General features: G+C 41.9%; 1 protein-coding gene across 17 annotated transcripts in view; it reads right to left on the reverse strand.

The window, feature by feature from the left end:
• Nucleotides 1-3007: 3007 nt before the first annotated feature.
• LOC106603640 (neural cell adhesion molecule 1) overlaps nt 3008-19177 on the reverse strand; it is a 303528-nt gene continuing 287358 nt past the window's right edge. For 11 of the 17 annotated variants that reach the window (XM_045717225.1, XM_045717226.1, XM_045717224.1 and 8 more), the window contains 4 exons: nt 17077-17284; nt 16764-16877; nt 15660-16217; nt 3008-6433 (listed from right to left, as the gene is read on the reverse strand). In XM_045717225.1, the coding sequence (XP_045573181.1) occupies nt 6304-6433; nt 15660-16217; nt 16764-16877; nt 17077-17284 (1010 nt within the window). In that variant the 3' untranslated portion in view covers nt 3008-6303. Of the gene's footprint in view, nt 6434-15659; nt 16218-16759; nt 16878-17076; nt 17285-19177 lie in introns of those variants that run through there. The other 6 variants (XM_045717234.1, XM_045717235.1, XM_045717237.1 and 3 more) reach the window with 2 other exon arrangements.

The raw sequence follows: 19177 nt of genomic DNA on the forward strand, positions 1-19177 counted from the left end.
GACAACTGTGACGTTGGCAAAATAATATACACTTTCGTTGTCATGATTGGTTTACACTTCAAGGATATCCGTACAAGATGCGTCTTCGACTACCTCCAGAGGTGGTCAGGAAGATCTAATCACAATCGGATAGCAATGAGTCTTTTGATTGTCTACACTTGACAACAAATGTGGGCACAATCAGAATGTGGACAAGATCAGGACAACATACGCATGTTAGAACCAGGTATAAATGGTGCTAGTGATTCATTTCATTTTGTCAGTTCTACCACCTCAAAATTGCCCACTTTAAACAGGGTTAAATATCAATTTGTTGTAAAGTTCAGCTTCCATCCACAGGGGGGCACTGTGTCACTGTCAGAAGATAATATGTGCTTCAGCACAGATTATCCATTATATTGACCAGACACTCAATTGCCTGCTCTAACAATGAAAATAAATGTCTTCAAAATGGGAAGGCATTCGGGAGGAGGCACCAAGTTTGGAACCAACAGGATCCTGAGCAGATTCTACCCCCAAGCTATAAGACTGCTAAATAGTTAATTAAAGCTACAATATCTAACTTTTTGGGGCAACCTGACCAAATTCACATAGAAATGTTTGTTATAGATCTGACATTCTCAGTCAAAGCATGTCTAAGAAGTGGTAGACCTTTTAAGTTTAGTGGTAGACCTCTTAAGTTTAGTTTTTTGCATCTTTTAATTTCGGTTTTGTACAGCAGCTTCAAACAGCTGAAAATACAATATTTTTGGTTATGGAAAATATATTTCACAGCGGTTTAAATTATACAATGATTCTCTTCACAATGACTGGTTGTTTTGTCACATAAACTGAAATTAGGCAAATTATTAGAATTTTAGCAACCAGGAAATGGCGGAGTGATTTCTGCAAAATGCATCTTTAAATAGTTAACCAATAGCTACCTGGAATATCTATATTGACCCTTTTTGCACTAATCGCTTTTGACTCATCACATACGCTGCTGTGACTGTTAATTATCTATCTTGTTGCTACCGTGTTGTGCTGTTGCCATGTTGTGTTGCGACCATGTTGTTGTCGTATGTTGCTACCATACTGTGTTGTCATGTGTTGCTGCCATGCTATGTTGTCATCTTAGGTCTCTCTTTATGTAGTGTTGTGTTGTCTGTGATGTGTGTTTTGTCCTATATTTTTATTTAATTTATTTGTATTTTTAATCCCAGCCCCCATTCCCCGCAGGAGGTCTTTTTCCTTTTGGTAGGCTATGCTGGTAAATAAGAATTTGTTCTTAACTGACTTGCCTAGTTAAATAAAGGTTCAATAATAAAAATAAAAAAACATCTAGCTACATGTTGTACTTCCATCCTCTCAGGGCAATGTATGAATTTATGGTTGGATCAGAATCGCCGCTATAATCATTAGCCAGAACGGAGAATTAAGTAAAGCCACCGGTCCCAATCCCTATCTCCATCCAGGGCCATTTAGGAAAGGTCCCATTTTAGCTAGCTAGCCACCAGAGGACAACAACACAACGAGATGCAACAATTCAAGCTTTTTCTGTCAATGACGTTTTGCTTTTGCTGTGATTGGTGTGAAGCCAAATCCAAATTGGCTTCCCTTGACACCATTTTTTGGTGCGCCAGGACCATTCACAGTTAAGCTCACTCAGTTTAGCTCAACACTGATTGGCTATTTTCTTAATACTTTTGTTATCAAGGGAGGCCAAATGCTCGCTAGCTTCCCTTGCATTCAATGCTATGGGCAGCAACAATGTCATACTCTTTTTGACCAGACAGCATCAGATAGATGGGCTACTCAGAGACAGAGGGGCGCTGTTTCGCTCACTCAGATGCTTTCTCCGGGGACATACGTTCAGCCTCTTGTGAATTGAAGGAAAATTATGAAACACAGAGACTAAAGATAAATGAGTTTAGATGTTTTTTTCTTTGTCTATTGTTTGGCAGGGTCCCATGTTGCTCAGTTGGTAGACCATGGCGCTTGCAACACCATGGTTGGGGGTTCAATTCCCACTGAGAACCAGTATGAAAACGTATGTGCTCACTACTTTAAGTCGTTCTGGATAAGAGTGTCTGCTAAATGACAAAAATCTAATGAATACATCCCACTTCTGAGTGATGACATTGACATTGTAGAGGTGCTGGGGGAGGGGTCAAGAGACAGGAGTGGTCCACTGTGTTGTGAAATCTCAACCAACCACAGCAGGCACCACTTCCCTTCAGGGGCTTCTTGCAGTGCCTGGCCTGCTAGGGCAGTTTATTTTTGTCAGTGAAACATTTTTTTAAACATTTTTATACTGCATAGCACAAATGATGTGTGGTTATGAAAACTCATATCAGACTGAAATGTTTTTTTGTTTGTTGGTACCATCAAAAGGTTTGGGGCTGGACCAAAAACATCTGTGGCTGAAGCCCAAGAAGACCAGGACTAATGACACCACTGTAAATGGATATATAAACAATTACACACCAACCTGTCTTTGGTCTTCATTCAGTTGGTCTTCATTAAACATAGTGTAACTATACCACCATCTAGAGTTGTAATCCTCAGAAGCTAAAGGCCTCTGTGGTTGTATTGTATGGGCAATATATGGTTGTCTGTGCTACAGCCATACAGTCATTGGTTAGAGCATATTCTAACAATTAGTCATGAATGACAATCATTTACTCAGGTTTGAGCGTAGCAGTGTACTTAAAGCCCATTGTTGTTTACTTACAGTCTGAGCTACAAAGTGACTGAGTAAACCCTGTGAACAACAACGGATTCCAGCAAATTTGAGCAGTCACTGAACATTAAATGACACTTTTTTGGTAAACAAAGTGTCTTCATTCATCGTATCCAAATTTCAAACAAGCGGTACACTACAAACTACCATTAAATATTTTTTTATTTATTGACACTATTACTGAAGTCATGAGCAACACAAATTCCAACAAAACATCTTCAGAATACTTTCTTCGAGGGGCTTCTTCTTGCCATTGTTGTGGCTAAGGAAACGTCAATCACGCAATTATTTTTTTCTTTAACTTTATTGAACACAATTTCTGACAGAATGCAAAGTCAAAATGTTTTTTCGGTTAGTACTCAGTATTTACACCAGTGTCAGTGGAAAGAGAGGTGGTACCAATGTTTCACTTAGTAAAAATCTGTATACAAGAGAGAAGGCCCCCAAAAGCAAGGAATGGTGGGTAGGAATGAAAATGGAAGTTACTGGGAAAGGTCTTGGTATGGAGGGACAAGGCCCCTATCTGACTGAAAATGAAACATTACAGACTTTTGTTTGGCTATCGGAGTAAGAGACTTCAAAGCTTGTTGAAATAGCTGGGCAGCGTTCAGCAGGACACAACACCCACCAGCGTTTAGATAGGTATTTTTGTTCTACATCATACATTTCTATCTCGTAGGGCCTACACATAATAAGAAATCACATCAGCTCAAGCAATGGCATTTCTATCTGCAATGTTCCACAGTGTTTTCTTACTGAATATGGCCCTAGTCTCCATTCAAACACTTGAAAAACACTTTAATACTTCCTCTATTCCTTGAAATAGTCTGGCATGATTGGTGAGGTGAAAGCAATATGATGACACCTCACTTTCACCAAGCCAACTGTGTCAGGTAAGTGGTCACTTTCAGGAAGTGAGGAAGTCAGAGAAAGAGTGTTTTCCCTTCTTACTGAATTTTCAACAAAATAAATGTATAGCATTTTTTGTTCCCTGACTTCTTTCCTGAAATAAGTTCCATGGCACGGTGCACTGGTGAACATTTTCATGTAAACGTATATAGAAATTGGTCCCACATCATAATTGCATTTGAAAATACAGGTCAAAAGCCACAGCAGTCTCCAGCTTTTTTGGGGACAAGAGAAACCCATATTGTTTTTTTAAATTACATAATCGTTAGGTATGGTTTATACACATTTAATCAGAAACAGTGTCATTTTGACACACCTACCCCTTTAGTTACATAACCTTGTGGAGTAAAAGCACTTGATGTCTATTTTGAAGAAAACTAAAAGTTTGGAACAGACAACAGTTTATAGAACACTTCAAAAGATCAATGTACAACAGATAAAGCCTTGGTCAGTTCCTATTTCAGGAACTTTTCAGTGCTGCCACACCAATGAAATCCATCTAAATCCAAGATAAAAGTACATTGCATGCTTGTTTTTAGGTCAAGAAAAAACACATTTTACCTTCATTGCTGGATGCTCGGTTTTGAGGACAAACCGTGAGCACTACAAGTAATTTGATCCAATTGAGATCGGAAGTATTTAATAATGTCCAAGGTTATGTGTTTGTTTGAAACGTAACTCTTGGTGTAGTTATCATGAGTTAATCATTGGAATGAATGGTGTTTTTGGAATGAATGGTGTTTTCTTGGGGATGAAATTGTGTTTTGCATTAGTCACATGGAGAAATAGTGAATGAGGAGCCATGAGAAAACAATGTGGACACAACCAACCACCTCCATATTCAATAACACAATGACATAGCTGTTTAGAGTTGTTTTCACACTTTACAAATCAGTTACATTGTCAATACTCTTCCTGTGTTTTCCTTGGACCGTTCAGAAAAGGCATGGCGATGGACAGAACTGTTAGGATGTGAAACCTTACGCCGTCGCCTCCTAGAGGTGGAACAGGCAGACACTGAGCAGGATGGAATGCATGCCGCCATTTTGACATGTTTCAGAAGGCACCATCTCCTTATTGTCTTTTTGATGTTGTCATTGTCTATTTGCTCGTTGCTGCCAACTTTTTTGTCGTCTGTACTATTAGCTATACCTTTCATAACCAAACTATGCATATTTTTTTATTCTATGACAAAGAACACATTGTATTCACACTAGGATATTCACGCATTCACAGTGCACAAGCTTGCAGTCTAAAGTAAGAGAAACACTGTACAAAAAGTTCAGATTGAATATTTGTTTTGATTTTCCCAAATCTACACTGGAGTACTATGGCTTAAATAAGAAATGAATAAATCTGTCCACTAAATTTGTTTATATGCTTAAAAATATGCTTAAAAACACAACACCAACTTTTTTTCTTCCCTTACATTTTGAGATGAGGCCCAATCACTAATTCGGAAGTGCTGTTTGCAACAGGCACAGTAATCTGAATTTATGGGACAAAGCCATCAAACAGGGGAATAAACAGGAATGTTTCTAGGCTATTTTAAGGGCTTCTGTTCATACATTCAACTGCTACCACTCATATCTGGCCTTTGATTACATCATTCTCCCGTAAGCCAAGATGGTGGGCCGTGCTACTCTGTATACCCGTCACTCCCTGTGAGCCCTTGGGACCTGCAACATTTTCGGGATTAAAGGTGATCCCTGAAACCCTTAGAGTGTGGAACAGGTCCAAAGCGCTTCTAATAGAAGACTTAATGACAAAGATATAGAGGTATGTGTGTGAAAGAGAGAAAATGTGTGTTCTTGCCAAATTAAAACCAAAGCAAATTAACCAAAAAATGGAATCTTAGAGTGAATAAATTGCGTAATTTCTGTGGAATGAAACATTGTCTTTCTGCGGTGTCTTCTTTTGTTTTGTTGTGTCTACACAATCTTAGGATAGAGTTAACACAGTGTAAACATTCAAGAACGAAAAGAAAAGAAAAAAGACAAGAACATATGGAAAAATATTTTTCCGCAAAGTAGACATGCTAATGCTAATCTCTAGCTCTCGAAAATTATACATGAAAAATAAAGATACAATAAAAGGCAGTTACTTTTGCACATGATTTAAACATGACAAACATTAAAAACCTACTCATAATCCATTAGCAGTGGAAATATTGATGGCAATACTGCATAACAAAGTGAAAACATAACTGGAGAATAGTGTGTGGATAAGGTGTTGGATTTATATGTGTGCACATCGTAAAGGCATGGTTCTGAAATAAAGCTACAATCCCCCATGGTTATCTATGCCAACTGATATTTAGCTTCTGTCCTATTTAAAAGACTGGTAACTTTGATGTTATATACAAAAGGAGGACAAGGAGAGTGAACTAGAGGTAAGGATTTTCCTTCTTCCCGTGAACAAAGAGAGAAAACTACAAAAGGAATAAGAGATAAAGAAGGAAAGAAAGAAACACTAAGGCATGTGCATGAGGTCTTATTCCCAATCTACATGTCTAACAAACTCATCTTTTGTTTGGAAAACTAATAGAAGACACTGAAGAAAGAGACCCTTTTTTTTGTTGCTTTTTGTCATTTGATGGAGTGGTGTTTGACGGTTTCCTCTGGACTGTCGTGAACCCTCCCCTGATCCCTCCTCCCTTCTCGCGGTCGGGATCATGCTTTGCTCTCGTTGCCGTTTGTCTGAGCAGCTTCATTGGGGATGGTCTTCACCTCGGTCTGGGCTTTCTTCACCTCTGTCTCCATCTCTGGCGCTTTACTTTTATCTTCTGTCATGATTTTCCCACTGGAGAGAACCACACAGAGGAGAGAGAGATTCTTTAAGGGATGAATATACAATCTCTTGTAGTACACAACTGTCTGTTCTAAGCTGCCTTTTGTCTTCAGAAAATAGGTAAAATAATTGCTTGAGGTTTTTCTGGGAATTTGTTTCCCCTGGAACCAAACTTGTTTCACACATAACAGGATATGCTCTGCTATCCTATCCTGACATCAAAGACAGCCATACGGATGTCACAGACATTTCATGGGAGAATGCATGGTGATTTGGGAAATGACAGAGCAGAGATACAGTACATGAGGGAATGGCACACAAACAGAACATCAATACAATTGTGCGAGGAGATACAGTTGGTCTGAATTGAAGGAGGAGCAAATGATGAGTAGAACAGAGAATGGAGAGGAATCTTCCCACATGAAGTTACTGACTGTACTACAAAACATCCACTTCAAGACTGCAACAAAATGATGGCACTGATTACTATAGTTCATTCTCTCCAAAAGTGCAGTAAAGTACAATAGCTTTGTGACAGGGTCAGACATTTTTGCCTAGTCATGCAACTTCACAAATGGCTTTAGATCGCACTTTGATAATTCAATGAAATGGAGTCAAACTTGTATCTCATCAGATGTGACAGAGCAGGGTAGTGCACTTCTCATCAAATTGCTTTCACCCTGTGATTAGTCAGGGGTTAGTTTGTATTGATTGACTGTCAAGGGAAAAGACTCTTCCGATCCTGTATCTGTGAGTCCAATCATAACGGCTAATGAATGATCAAAATGGGTCAAGCCGTAGAGCTGAGAATCCTGAAGTGACTTGGAGTGAGTCTTAATTGGTGCGGTGTGCCTCAGTTTACCTATGCTTTTCACAAACCTCCTCCACTGTCTCTTTTATGTTCAATGATATTCTTCAAACACTTCAGGTGACGAATAACGGCTATGGGCTAGATAGTAAGGATGGACTTGTCACCTGGGTCTCTCTCTGGTAGTAACTAAGCCTGAGGACTCCCAGGCTATCTGAGTAGTATGGTACTGATCTTCTGTATGGCAAAGAACCATGTTGGAGAATTTCACCTACCATGGCATTGTATCATACCTGGGAAACCATGTATTCTACTGCCAGGAAACCCCCTTAATGAAAAGCCCCTGTATATAGGGGCACAGTGACAGAGAAAACAAGGAAGTGGGATGACTGATTGCTGATCAAGACCTGAGTCTCTCCGGTCTCCTCTGTTAGCGACAGAGAGGCATTGTGGGTCATTGTGGCGGCCTCAAAGCGGAAAAGGTATTACGTTACTATCTACAATATCGACACAATCCGCCTGGTGGACTGGGCTTTGTTGGAGTCCACTGGGATCTGGCTCCTACTGTTAGCTAGACTCCACAACAGGTATCTGATCCCAGAGATTTGGGTTTGATTATGACAGCATCAGGACTTCCATTACCTTGTCCACAATAACCCTCTCTGGGAGGACTGCTGCTGCTGGGCACAGTGGGTGACCGCCCGGCCGCCCATGCAGGGGGTGTATTCAACAACACCACCCAACACCTTGTGGCTCAGCGGGCATCAGTTGCATCCGTGAAAAGGCACTTTCCTCTTTGGCGGTGTCAGGGACAAAGCACTCTGCCGGCTGCAGTTAAAGAGAGGAAAACCCGCCGGCTACCTTCAACCTGACAAGGACAGGACTATTGCGGTGGACATTTTGTGACCTCAGGGGTGGTGTTCTCTGTCAGAGGTCTGGTGCTGTATCGCCTTGCGGTTGAATTTGTTAGAGTAGCGATAAAATTACCAGGTTGGCTGACGGGGGAAAAAGTCACAGGGTCATTTATCTCAGCACTGGCTGACTTTGGCAGTAGAGAGTAGAACAGGAATGGTATAAATAGGGACACAACTAAAGTTGCCGTAGGAAAACAAAAACAGCTCAGCGTAGCGCCATGACAGGACCACCTAAGCAATTGGTAAGTTGGCCTAATAAACTGCCTAACAATGCAGATAAACTGGGAGCCTAAAAGTCTTTTCTCCATGAATCCTGCTATGGTGGCATACTGTAAATGTAGCTAATTAGGGTAACAACCTTGGATGGCTATTAAAGTGTGGCGTTGTTATTGCCTGGACGACAAACTGACCAGCCTGTGCTTGGCCAGGGCAGGGGAAAGTAGGCTAGGCTGGTCTGGACTAGCAGGAGAGTGGGAGGGAAAAATGAGGCACCTTATTCCACATGCAACACCATAAGTCTCACTAATAATGGTGAACCAACTGGCAAGTGTCTTCACTGACATTTTCAACCTCTCCCTGGCCAAGTCTGTAAGACCTACATGTTTTAAGCAGACCACCATAGTCCCTGTGCCAATGAAAGCGAAGGTAACCTGCCTAAATGATTACCGCTCCGTAGCACTCACGTCGGTAGCCATGAAGTGCTTTGAAAGGCTGGTCATGGCTCACATCAACACCATCATGCCAGAAACCCTAGACCCCCCCACCAATTCGCACACTGCCCAAACAAACGCAATCTCAATCACACTCCACACTGCCGTTTCCCACCTGGACAAAAGGAACACCTACGTGAGAATGCTGTTCATTGACTACAGCTTAGCGTTCAACACCATAGTGTCCATAAAGCTCATCACTTAGCTAAGGACCCTGGGACTAAACACCTCCCTCTGCAACTGGATCCTGGACTTCCTGAAGGGCCGCCCCCAAGTGGTAAGGGTAGGCTACAACACATCTGCCACGCTGATTGTTAACACGGGGGTCCCTCAGGGGTGTGTGCTTAGTCCCCTCCTGTACTCCCTGTTCACCCACGACTGCGTGGCCAAGCACTACTCCAACACCATCATTATGTTTGCTGACAACACAACAGTGGCAGGCCTGATCCCCGACAACGATGAGACGGCCTATAGGGAGGAGGTCAGAGACCTGGCAGTGTGGTGCCAGGACAACAATCTCTCTCTCAATGTGAGCAAGACAAAGGAGCTGATCGTGGACTACAGGAAAAGGAGCGCCGACAGGCCCCCATCAACATCGACGGGACTGAAGTGGAGCGGGACGAGAGTTTCAAGTTCCTTGGTGTCCACATCACCAACAAACTATCATGGTCCAAACACACCAAGACAGTTGTGAAGAGGGCACGACAACACCTTTTCCCCTGAGGAGACTGAAAAGATTTGGCATGGGTCCCCAGATCCTCAAAAAGTTCTACAGCTGCACCATCGAGAGCATCCTGACCGGTTGCATCACCGCCTTGTATGGCAACTACTCGGCATCTGAGCGTAAGGCGCTACAGAGGGTAGTGTATACGGCCCAGTACATCACTGGGGCCAAGCTTTCTGACATCCAGGACCCATATACTAGGCGATATCAGAGGAAGGCCCAAAAAATTGTCAAAGACTCCAGTCACCCAAGACATAGACTGTTCTCTCTGCTACCGCACTGCAAGCTGTATCAGGGTGCCAAGTCTAGGACCCAAAGGCTCCTTAACAGCTTCTACCCCCAAGCCATAAGACTGCTGAACAACTAATCAAATGACCACCCGGACTATTTACATTGACCCCCCCCCCCCCCCCCCCTTGTTTTTACACTGTTGCTACTTGCTGTTTATTATCTATGCATAGGCACTTTACAAATTACCTCGACTAACTTGTACCCCCGCACATTGAATCGGTACCGGTACCCCCTGTATATAGCCTTGTTATTGTTATGTACATTTATTGTGTTACGTTAGTTTATTTTGTAAATATTTTATTAACTCTATTTCTTGAACTGCATTGTTGGTTAATGGCTTGCAAGTAAGCATTTCACAGTAAGGTCTACACCTGTTGTATTTGGCGCATGTGACAAACAACATTTCATTCGATTTTTATTTGAACTCTGCCCCTGTTGCTATGGGAACCCTGGTTTGGGTAATACTGGGAGCCAGGGAAGATAGATCCTATCTGTCCAATATGATGATATAATGGATGAAAACAGAGTAGTTGCTGGTTTGTTTTAGCACCCAGATGCAGAGGTGCAGTTACACCTGCCAGCTGCAGTGTAGCTACATGTCAGCTGGAGGGGAGAGCTGTGTGTGTGTTTGTGTGTGTGTGTGTGTGTGTTTGTGTATGTGTGTGTGCGCGCATGCAGTGGGGGGCCAAGCCATCCGAAAGTCCTACAGTTTCCTTCCGCCTAGGTAAAATAAAAACTGTCCTCCATTCTGAGATGGGAGGGTGGAGAGACTGTTTGCTTTCTGTACTGGTTAAACCAGATTGCAAAGGGATCCTTCCCATGGTGCCCGGTGCTCAGAGCTGACAGCGGCAGTCAACGAAGAGGGAGCCCCAATACTCAAAGGCAGCGAAGTGAGGAAGGGGGACGAACAAACCCCTGAGCAACAAAAAGAGAAGGGGCAAGAAGAAACAAAAGATTGTTGTAAATATTTTAAGAGTGCCTATCGTGAAAAATTATCACACAGTGCCTTCAGAAAGTATTCATACCCCTTGACCTATTCCACATTTTGTTGAGTTAAAGCCTGATTAACAAAATCAATTACATTTATTTTGTTTCTCACCCATCTACACACAATACCCCATAATGACAAAGTGAAAACATGTCTTTAGAAATGTTAGCAAATTTATTGAAACTGAAACACAAAATAATCTAATTTACATAAGTATTCACACCGTTGAGTCAATACTTTGTAAAAGCAACTTTTGCAGTGATTACAGCTGTGAGTCTTTCTGGGTAAGTCTCTAAGAGCTTTCCACAATTGGATTTTGGTACATTTTCCATTATTCAAAATTCTTCAAGCTCTGTCAAGTTGGTTGTTGATCATTGCTGGACAACCATTTTCAGGTGTAGTAGATTTAACTCAAAACCGTTACTCGGCCACTCAGGAACATTTACTTCTTGGTAAGCAACTACAGTGTAGATTTGAATTAATCTCCCAGTGTCCGGAGGAAAGCAGAGGGAACCAGGTTTTCCTCTAGGATTTTGCCTGTGCTTAGCTCCATATCGTTTATTTTTTGTCCTTAGCAATTACAACAACACCCATAAGATGATGCAGCCACCGCTATGCTTAAAAATATGGAGAGTGGTACTCATTAATGTGTTGTATTGGATTTGCCCCAAACATAACACTTCGTATTCAGGTCAAAAAAGTGAATTGCTTTGCCACATTTTTTTCACTATTACTTTAGTGCCTTGTTGCAAACAGTATGCATGTTTTGGAATATTTTTTTTGACATTTTACAGGCTTCCTTCTGTTCAATCTGCCAATTAGGTTAGTATTGTGGAGTAACACAATGTTGTTGATCCATCCTGAGTTGTTTTCTCTTATCACAGCCATTAAACTCTTAACTGTTTTAATTCACCATTGGCCTCATGGTGAAATCCCTGAGTGGTTTCCTTCCTCTCCGTTAACTGAGCTAGGAAGGACGCCTGTACCTTTGTAGTAACTGGGTGTATTGATACACCATCCAAAGTTAAATTAATGAATTCACCATGCTCAAAGGGATATTCAAAGTCTGCTTTTTAAAAATGTACCCATCTACGAATAGTTGCCCTTCTTTGCGAGGCATTGGAAAACCTCCCTGATATTTGTGGTTGAATCTGTTTGACATTCACTGCTCAACTGATAATTACAGATCATTGTAAGTGTGGGGTACAGCGGTGAGGCAGTCTTTCAAAAATCATGTTAAAGACTATTACACACAGAGTCCATGAAACTTATTATGTGAATTGTTAAGCAAAATGTTTACTCCTGAACTTATTTAGGCTTGCCATAACAAAGGGGTTGAATACTTATTAACTCAAGACATTTTAGCTTTTCATTTTTTATTAATTTGTAATTTGTAATTTGAAAAACAAAATTCCACTTTGACATTATAGGGTATTGCGTGTTGGCCAGTGACAAAAAAATCATTGTAAATTCAGGCTGTAACACAACAAAATGTGGAAATAGTCAAGCGGTGTGAATACTTTCTTAAGGCACTGTATGATAATTTTTCACAAAGTAGTTTTGATTTAGTGAACGACTTTTTCAAAAAGTAACTTGGGGCGACAGGTAGCCTAGTGGTTAGAGCGTTGGACTAGTAACCAAAAGGTTGCAAGATTGAATCCCTGAGCTGACCAGGTAAAAATCTGCTGTTCTGCCCCTGAACAAGGCAGTTAACCCACTGTTCCTAGGCTGTCATTGTAAATAAGAATTTGTTCTTAACTGACTTGCCTAGTTAAATAAAGGTAAAATAAAATAAAAAGTTACATAAACAACATTTTTCTTAAGGGTAGCTTTAGTGTTGCTTAACATATTCCAGTGTGAAGTAATTGGTAGCTTTGCAAACTATATTTTCAGAGTAAATTCCCCAACACTGATGTCGGCCTCTTTAGTACCCAGGGCTTGTACCCCACCGAACTTGGCTGCAAATAGAGATGTCCGTGGGACATAAATGGGGATGGGCACTCTTAAAATATTTACAACAATCTTTTGTTTCTTCCTGTCCCTGTACAGTGCATTCGGAAAGTATTCAGACCCCTTGACTTTTTCCAAATTTTGTTACGTTACAGCCTTACTCTAAAATCAGTCTACACACAATACCCGATAATGACAAAGCAAAAACAGGTTTTTAAAAATGTCAGCAAATGTACTAAAAATAAAAAATTTGATAATACATTTACCTAAGTATTCAGACCCTTTACTCAATACTTTGTTGAAGTACATTTTGGCAGCGATTACAGTCTTAAGTCTTCTTGGGTATGACGCTACAAGCTTGGCACACCTGTATTTGGAGAGTTTCTTCCATTCTTCTCTGCAGATCCTCTCAAGATCTGTCAGGTTGGATGGGGAATGTCGCTGCACAGCTATTTTTAGGTCTCTCCAGAGATATTCGATCGGGTTTAGGTCCGTGCTCTGGCTGGGCCACTCAAGGACATTCAAAGACTTGTCCCGAAGCCACTGCATTATCTTGGCTGTGTGCTTAGGTCGTTGTCCTGTTGGAAGGTGAACCTTCACCCCAGTCTGAGGTCCTGAGCGCTCTGGAGCAGGTTTTCATCAAGGATCTCTCTGTACTTTGCTCCGTTCATCTTTCCCTCGATCCTGACTAGTCTCCCAGTCCCTGCCGCTGAAAAACATCTCCACAGCATGATGCTGCCACCACCATGCTTCACCATAGGGATGGTGCCAAGTTTCCTCCAGAGGTGACGCTTGGCATTGAGGCCAAAGAGTTCAATCTTGGTTTCATCAGACCAGGGAATCTTGTTTCTCATGGTCTGAGAGTTCTTTAGGTGCCTTTTGGCAAACTCCAAGAAGGCTGTCATGTGGCTTCCGTCTGGCCACTCTACCATAAAGGCCTGATTGGTGGAGTGCTGCAGAGATGGTTGTCCTTCTGGAAGGTTCTCCCATCTCCACAGAGGAACTCTGGAGCTCTATCAGAGTGACCATCAGGTTCTTGGTCACCTCCCTGACCAAGGCCCTTCTCCCCCGATTGCTCAGTTTGGCCAGGCGGCCAGCTCTAGGGAGTCTTGGTGGTTCCAAACTTCTTCCATTTAAAAATGTTTTTTTAAACATTTCTAAAAAACAGTTTTTCGCTTTGTCATTATGGGGTATTGATGAGGAAACACATGAATTTAATACATTTTAGAATAAGGCTGTAACGTAACAAAATGTGTCAACTGGGTGTGAATACTTTCCGAATGCAGTGTACATCTGAAATGTCAGACTACAAATTGCAACAACAAATCACTTTGGGGTCATGTGAACAGAATGTGTAATTTAGCCTATTAAACTTAAAAACAATGTTTCAAGTGAGAATTAAGCAGGTCTGATGCCGAAAAAGAAAGGAAATGATTGCCTACTTCAACCATATTTATTACTTTTTTTATTAAAAGTATTGTGTAGTTCCAGGAGTTAGCTACACCGCTACATGGCAAAAAAGTTATTAACTACTGTCCAAATTTGCACAACACTACCTAGATTTGAATTGAGTTCAACTATTGTACCATCAAGCTACTGCAAAATGTAGTTAAATTACTAGTTGAACTACCTGTAGTTCACTACTTCCCAACACATGACCACCACGGACAGAATGCAGATGAACTTACTGCCTTGGCTGAGAGGAACCAAATGGGGAAATAATTTACCCACAAGAGCCCAATGGGCTTTCACACATTGATGATCCTAGGATCTCAAAGTACAACCTCTAAGGGATGGCCTTCAAACCCAGCCATCAAGGCTTTCTTTCAAACAAGTCTCAGTCAAATCAAAGTACCATCTAACAACTGTCCACGGACACCATGCCAGCCTTGTTAACACTAGTCCTTTGAATGTACAGAGGGATCAGTATAATTAATTGTTTATTTATTTTAATTTTATTTATTGTCACATACACCGGATATAGCACAGCCTGGGGAGGAGACTATTCTACCCCGGGAAGAGGAAGAAGGGGTCCTCAGTGGACAAGTCCAGGAATGTAGTGAGCTTTCAAGACGCCTGACAAGACTGGTTGGTTGTTGTGTGGAAGACAAATCACCGTGGAGACGGGGGAGGAGGTGCCTCAGATCCACTAGACTTATGAAGACAAATCTATTCGTTGATGAGTCCTGCTTCATCATGCTGATGCTCCGTTGATGACAGCCTCATTGTAATGAACGTATACATTAAGTCCTGATAATCCATCACTGATGTTTCATTTTTTGTTTGGGGTGTTCTGGGTGAAAAGCGTGGGACTAGAGCAAGCTCCTGGAATATCTCTCCCCAGAGTTCGCCTCATCATCCTAAGGGTTTGTCTGAGATAAGACTGAAACGTAGAACAAAGCCCTTTCATACTGCCGATGATCATAATGGCTTTTTACTGTTGTTACGAAGAAGGATTGTTTTCAGGAGATAACAACCACAGAAGATGATTGTGGCAGTAACATTCAGGCCATAATTCTGTCGTATCTATCAGATTTGGTAAAACGTCTGATATGGCATTTATCATGACATGATATGTAAAATAAAAAAACAAAAGATACAAAACAACACAAAATGATTGAGAAAAAAAGGTATTTTGTTTCTATTTAAAGCTTTAGGTGTCATCCGTGGCGATGTAGCTCATTGAATGGCTGCAGTAGTAACATAGTGATTGAGAGAAAGAGTGTAACAGAAAGGGAGGTTGCCCAAAACCATGAGAACAGACAGAGGATACAGTAGCTGGTGGTGGTGGAGGTGGGTGAGCGAAAACATACACACAGTAAAACAGACTCTGAGGAAGGGAGGAGGTCATACTCGTCCTTGGCCGGTGCGGGAGCAGCAGTGGAGTCTGCTGGGGCCTCTGAGCTTTTGCCCAGTGTATCAAACACATCCTTGGCCAGGCAGTCTATCTGTAAGTCCTTATTCTGACTGTCGCTGGCAGGGGTGCTTTGGACGGGTTCGGGCTGGCTCTGTGAAACGGCATTGGCTTTGGCAGAGGGGAGGTTGGAGGTGGCCTTGGCTGGCTCTAAGGAAGCGGTTGCGGGGGTGGCGGGCTTGGAGTCGGACAAGGGCATGGCTTTTGGAGTCTCGCTTAGGTCGACGAGGGGAGCCACGTCAGATTGTGCGGCAGGCTGAGCGGCGGGAGTGCTAGCTTTGGGCGTGCTGGACTGGATGATGGGGGCAGGGGTGCTATTAGGGGCAGTTTTGGCCTCGGTTGGGGCAAGAGTTGGAGCAGCTGTGCTGGAAGTGAGGGTGGTAGTCTCGCTAGCTGGGCTGTTCTGGGCTGTGCTAAAGCTCTCAGTGACGGGGTCAGAGTTAGTGGCGATAGAGGGGAGCAAGTCCACCACCGTGGCAGTAGTGTCAGCAGTGGGCCTGTGAGTAGAGGAGGAGAGCAGGAAAGAGACGAGCCATCGAGCAGCGAGAGGGTGAGAGAGGAGAGAGAGAGCAGGGACGGGTAGGGAGGGGAGACCAAGGCACAAACACACATCCAAAGTGAGTGCTACATGCAGTGATAAAGCAAAGAACTAGAGATTCAAAACGTTAAAGTGCAGTGAGGGATAGACACAAACACTATCTTCAGCAAACTAAAGCAAATTAAACCAAAATCAGTTTAGGGTCTAGGTTATTAAGTGTTTAAGGCTGGTACACACAACAACTAGCTATGTTTGTTACCATTAGCGTAAACAACAAACATCAGAGCACATCTTCAGTATTTGGTGTTCATATTCCATTCTCACATTCTTTCATCAATTAGTTTAGCCAATATGTCAGCAAACACATGATCAAAACGCTCAACTGCTGTCATGGAATAAGAAGTATATCTTATACATAGACATATCACACGATTAGTATGGGTTTTCCAGTGTAAGGCAACCCTAGTGCAGGGGGTCTACCTACAGCCAGTACTGGAGTACTCACTCGGGCTCGGTAAGAGGGGTGGTCTCATTGGGCTCTGTGGGTCCCCCCCCTTCATGGTTAGGGGTGCGGTCCTCTGTCCTCACCTCCACGATGGGCTCCTTTGACTCGTCCTTCCTGTAAGGGGAAAAAGAGTTTTGAATAAATGCTGGTGCAGTGCAAGTATACTGCAGTGAGTCGTTTTGGTTAAAAACACTGCAATTCTGCACTGCCAAACTGTGGTCTAGTGTCTGGGAGTAGCTACTGCTCAAAGTGCATACAGCATTTCAGAGAGAAAAGCAAGGGAGCCAGGGAGCAGAGAAGAAGAGAGACTCACATGAATGCCGCTTTGCCCTCCTCGATGTCCTTGTTCTTTGCTCCAGGTCCAGACTTGCCGCAAAAATTAACGGCAATGCACATGAGGAAGCCACACTTGTTGAGGAAGTAGCAGGTCACATCGACGCCCACCAGCAGCAGCACAAAGACCACGATGAGGATCCCCACGATGGCCCCCGTGCCCAGGCCTGAGCCACTAGTCATGGTGTCTGGAACGAAGGAAAGAGAAGGAAGAGAGAGAAGAGCGAGAGAATAAGGAAGACAGAGAGAGTAGAGAGAAAGTTAGAGGGAGGGAGAAAAAATGGGAAGAGAGGGAGTTAAAGAGAAAGTTACAGAGAGCGAGGAAAAGATAGAGACAGAAATGCGGAGTCAGCCTTTATCTCAAACCTTTCATCCATAACTTCAGAATGTCAGACTGCTTCCCTCCAGGCCTCAAGTGTGTTGTTGTTCTTTTAGTAGGCTCTGGGCCAAATCATTACATATTCTACTCCAAATACATCAGAGTGACACAACTAATTTCTGCACTTGATTTAATCTGTTATGATTAAAAATAGGTTGATGGTCTGATTATCAAACACCACAATCTTGGGCCTAGGGAAATCACACAGCATTTCATTAGTTGCATTCAACCAATAAACAACTGTCAGTTACTATCTAAGTTAATATGTTAGACACACCATTGCATGTATCAGCCATGTACGATACTATATTAGAGGTGAGCTGATACATATATTACCCATATTAAGACAACACACCAGACATGCCAATCACGACATGCTATACTAATCTAATCATTAGAACATGAAGCAATCTAATGGTGCGTCAATCAAAAATCATAAAGTTGAGTTCATAAACAGGTCAACCATTGGAAAACCTGGTTCATGTTACCAACCTTTCCCAAAATAAGATACAGCAACATTAGATAAATATGCTTGTTTTCATATCATTACTGCCTGTAAGGGTCTATATGCCTATATGACCCCATATGTGTATTTCGCTTACCCACTCTCACTATTGTTGACAGCAAAAAGCAGTGGAAAGACAGTCAAATCAAACATTGTGCAAATACGTTTCAATCTCTTTTACACAGATGAATACTGCACACAAACAAATGCACACAGAAACAAACAATGCGGAAATAAAGCCAATCATTAGGGCAATGCATTGCGTTTTCATAAAGTAAACATACACGAGCTACAGTACTTACCAGAAAATGAACAAGGTTATATTCAGGACTATGAAAAATACTACAATATTAATATGAATAAGAATCTATAATATGCATTGCTCCACTACAATGGATGAGCATGCATCCACACTGTTTATACTCTGCCTTCCACACACTTCGTTCTACATGAACACACACACCATACATTATCATGAACATGAGTTAATGCGAGCTAGTAACCCAACCACGAAACTGTTAAACAGATGAATGTTTCACACAAAATGTATTGCTATGCTTTGTGTCAAATCAATCTCACACAATCAAATGTTGAAATCATTTGCACCTAATTTGCATTTAGTAAACCGACACACAAAGAGATCAGAGATTTGCTCTGACAGAATAATCTAAAACTCCTGTTAGTTCAATACAATCAAGAGCATTTGGATTATGGTTGATTTGACACATAATGCTCTACATATGACAAACATGTTAGCTAGAATTATGATGACGGATCAAAGTTCAATTCCAATCTTTGTTAGCTTTGTTAGGGGTCAAATATGAGACAATTTGTATTCTGAAATAAAGCAAAACACAGGCAATCCTCGATTTGGACTTACTCTTTGCTCTTGTCATATTGAGAATGTCAGGTTGTCCAAATGTCAGACTCATACACCACACAGTATTCACAGTAGAATCAATGCAATAAAATGAACCGGTACTTGAATAATTCTATGATTACTGGAAAACCATCATCAAAACAGGGAAGGCTCCAGGGTAGGCATTTTTTTAAACCTTTATTTCTACAGGTTTTTCTCATTGAGATAACATCTCTTTTCCAAGAGATGCCTGGTCCAATAAGAGATCTGGTCCAATATAGTTGGGTCATATGAACCTGTCATGCAATTTCATCAACATTGTTCCCTTTCTGAGTTCA

This window comes from Salmo salar, chromosome ssa04, assembly GCF_905237065.1.
Source record: "Salmo salar chromosome ssa04, Ssal_v3.1, whole genome shotgun sequence".
In the NCBI taxonomy this organism is placed as follows: domain Eukaryota; kingdom Metazoa; phylum Chordata; class Actinopteri; order Salmoniformes; family Salmonidae; genus Salmo; species Salmo salar.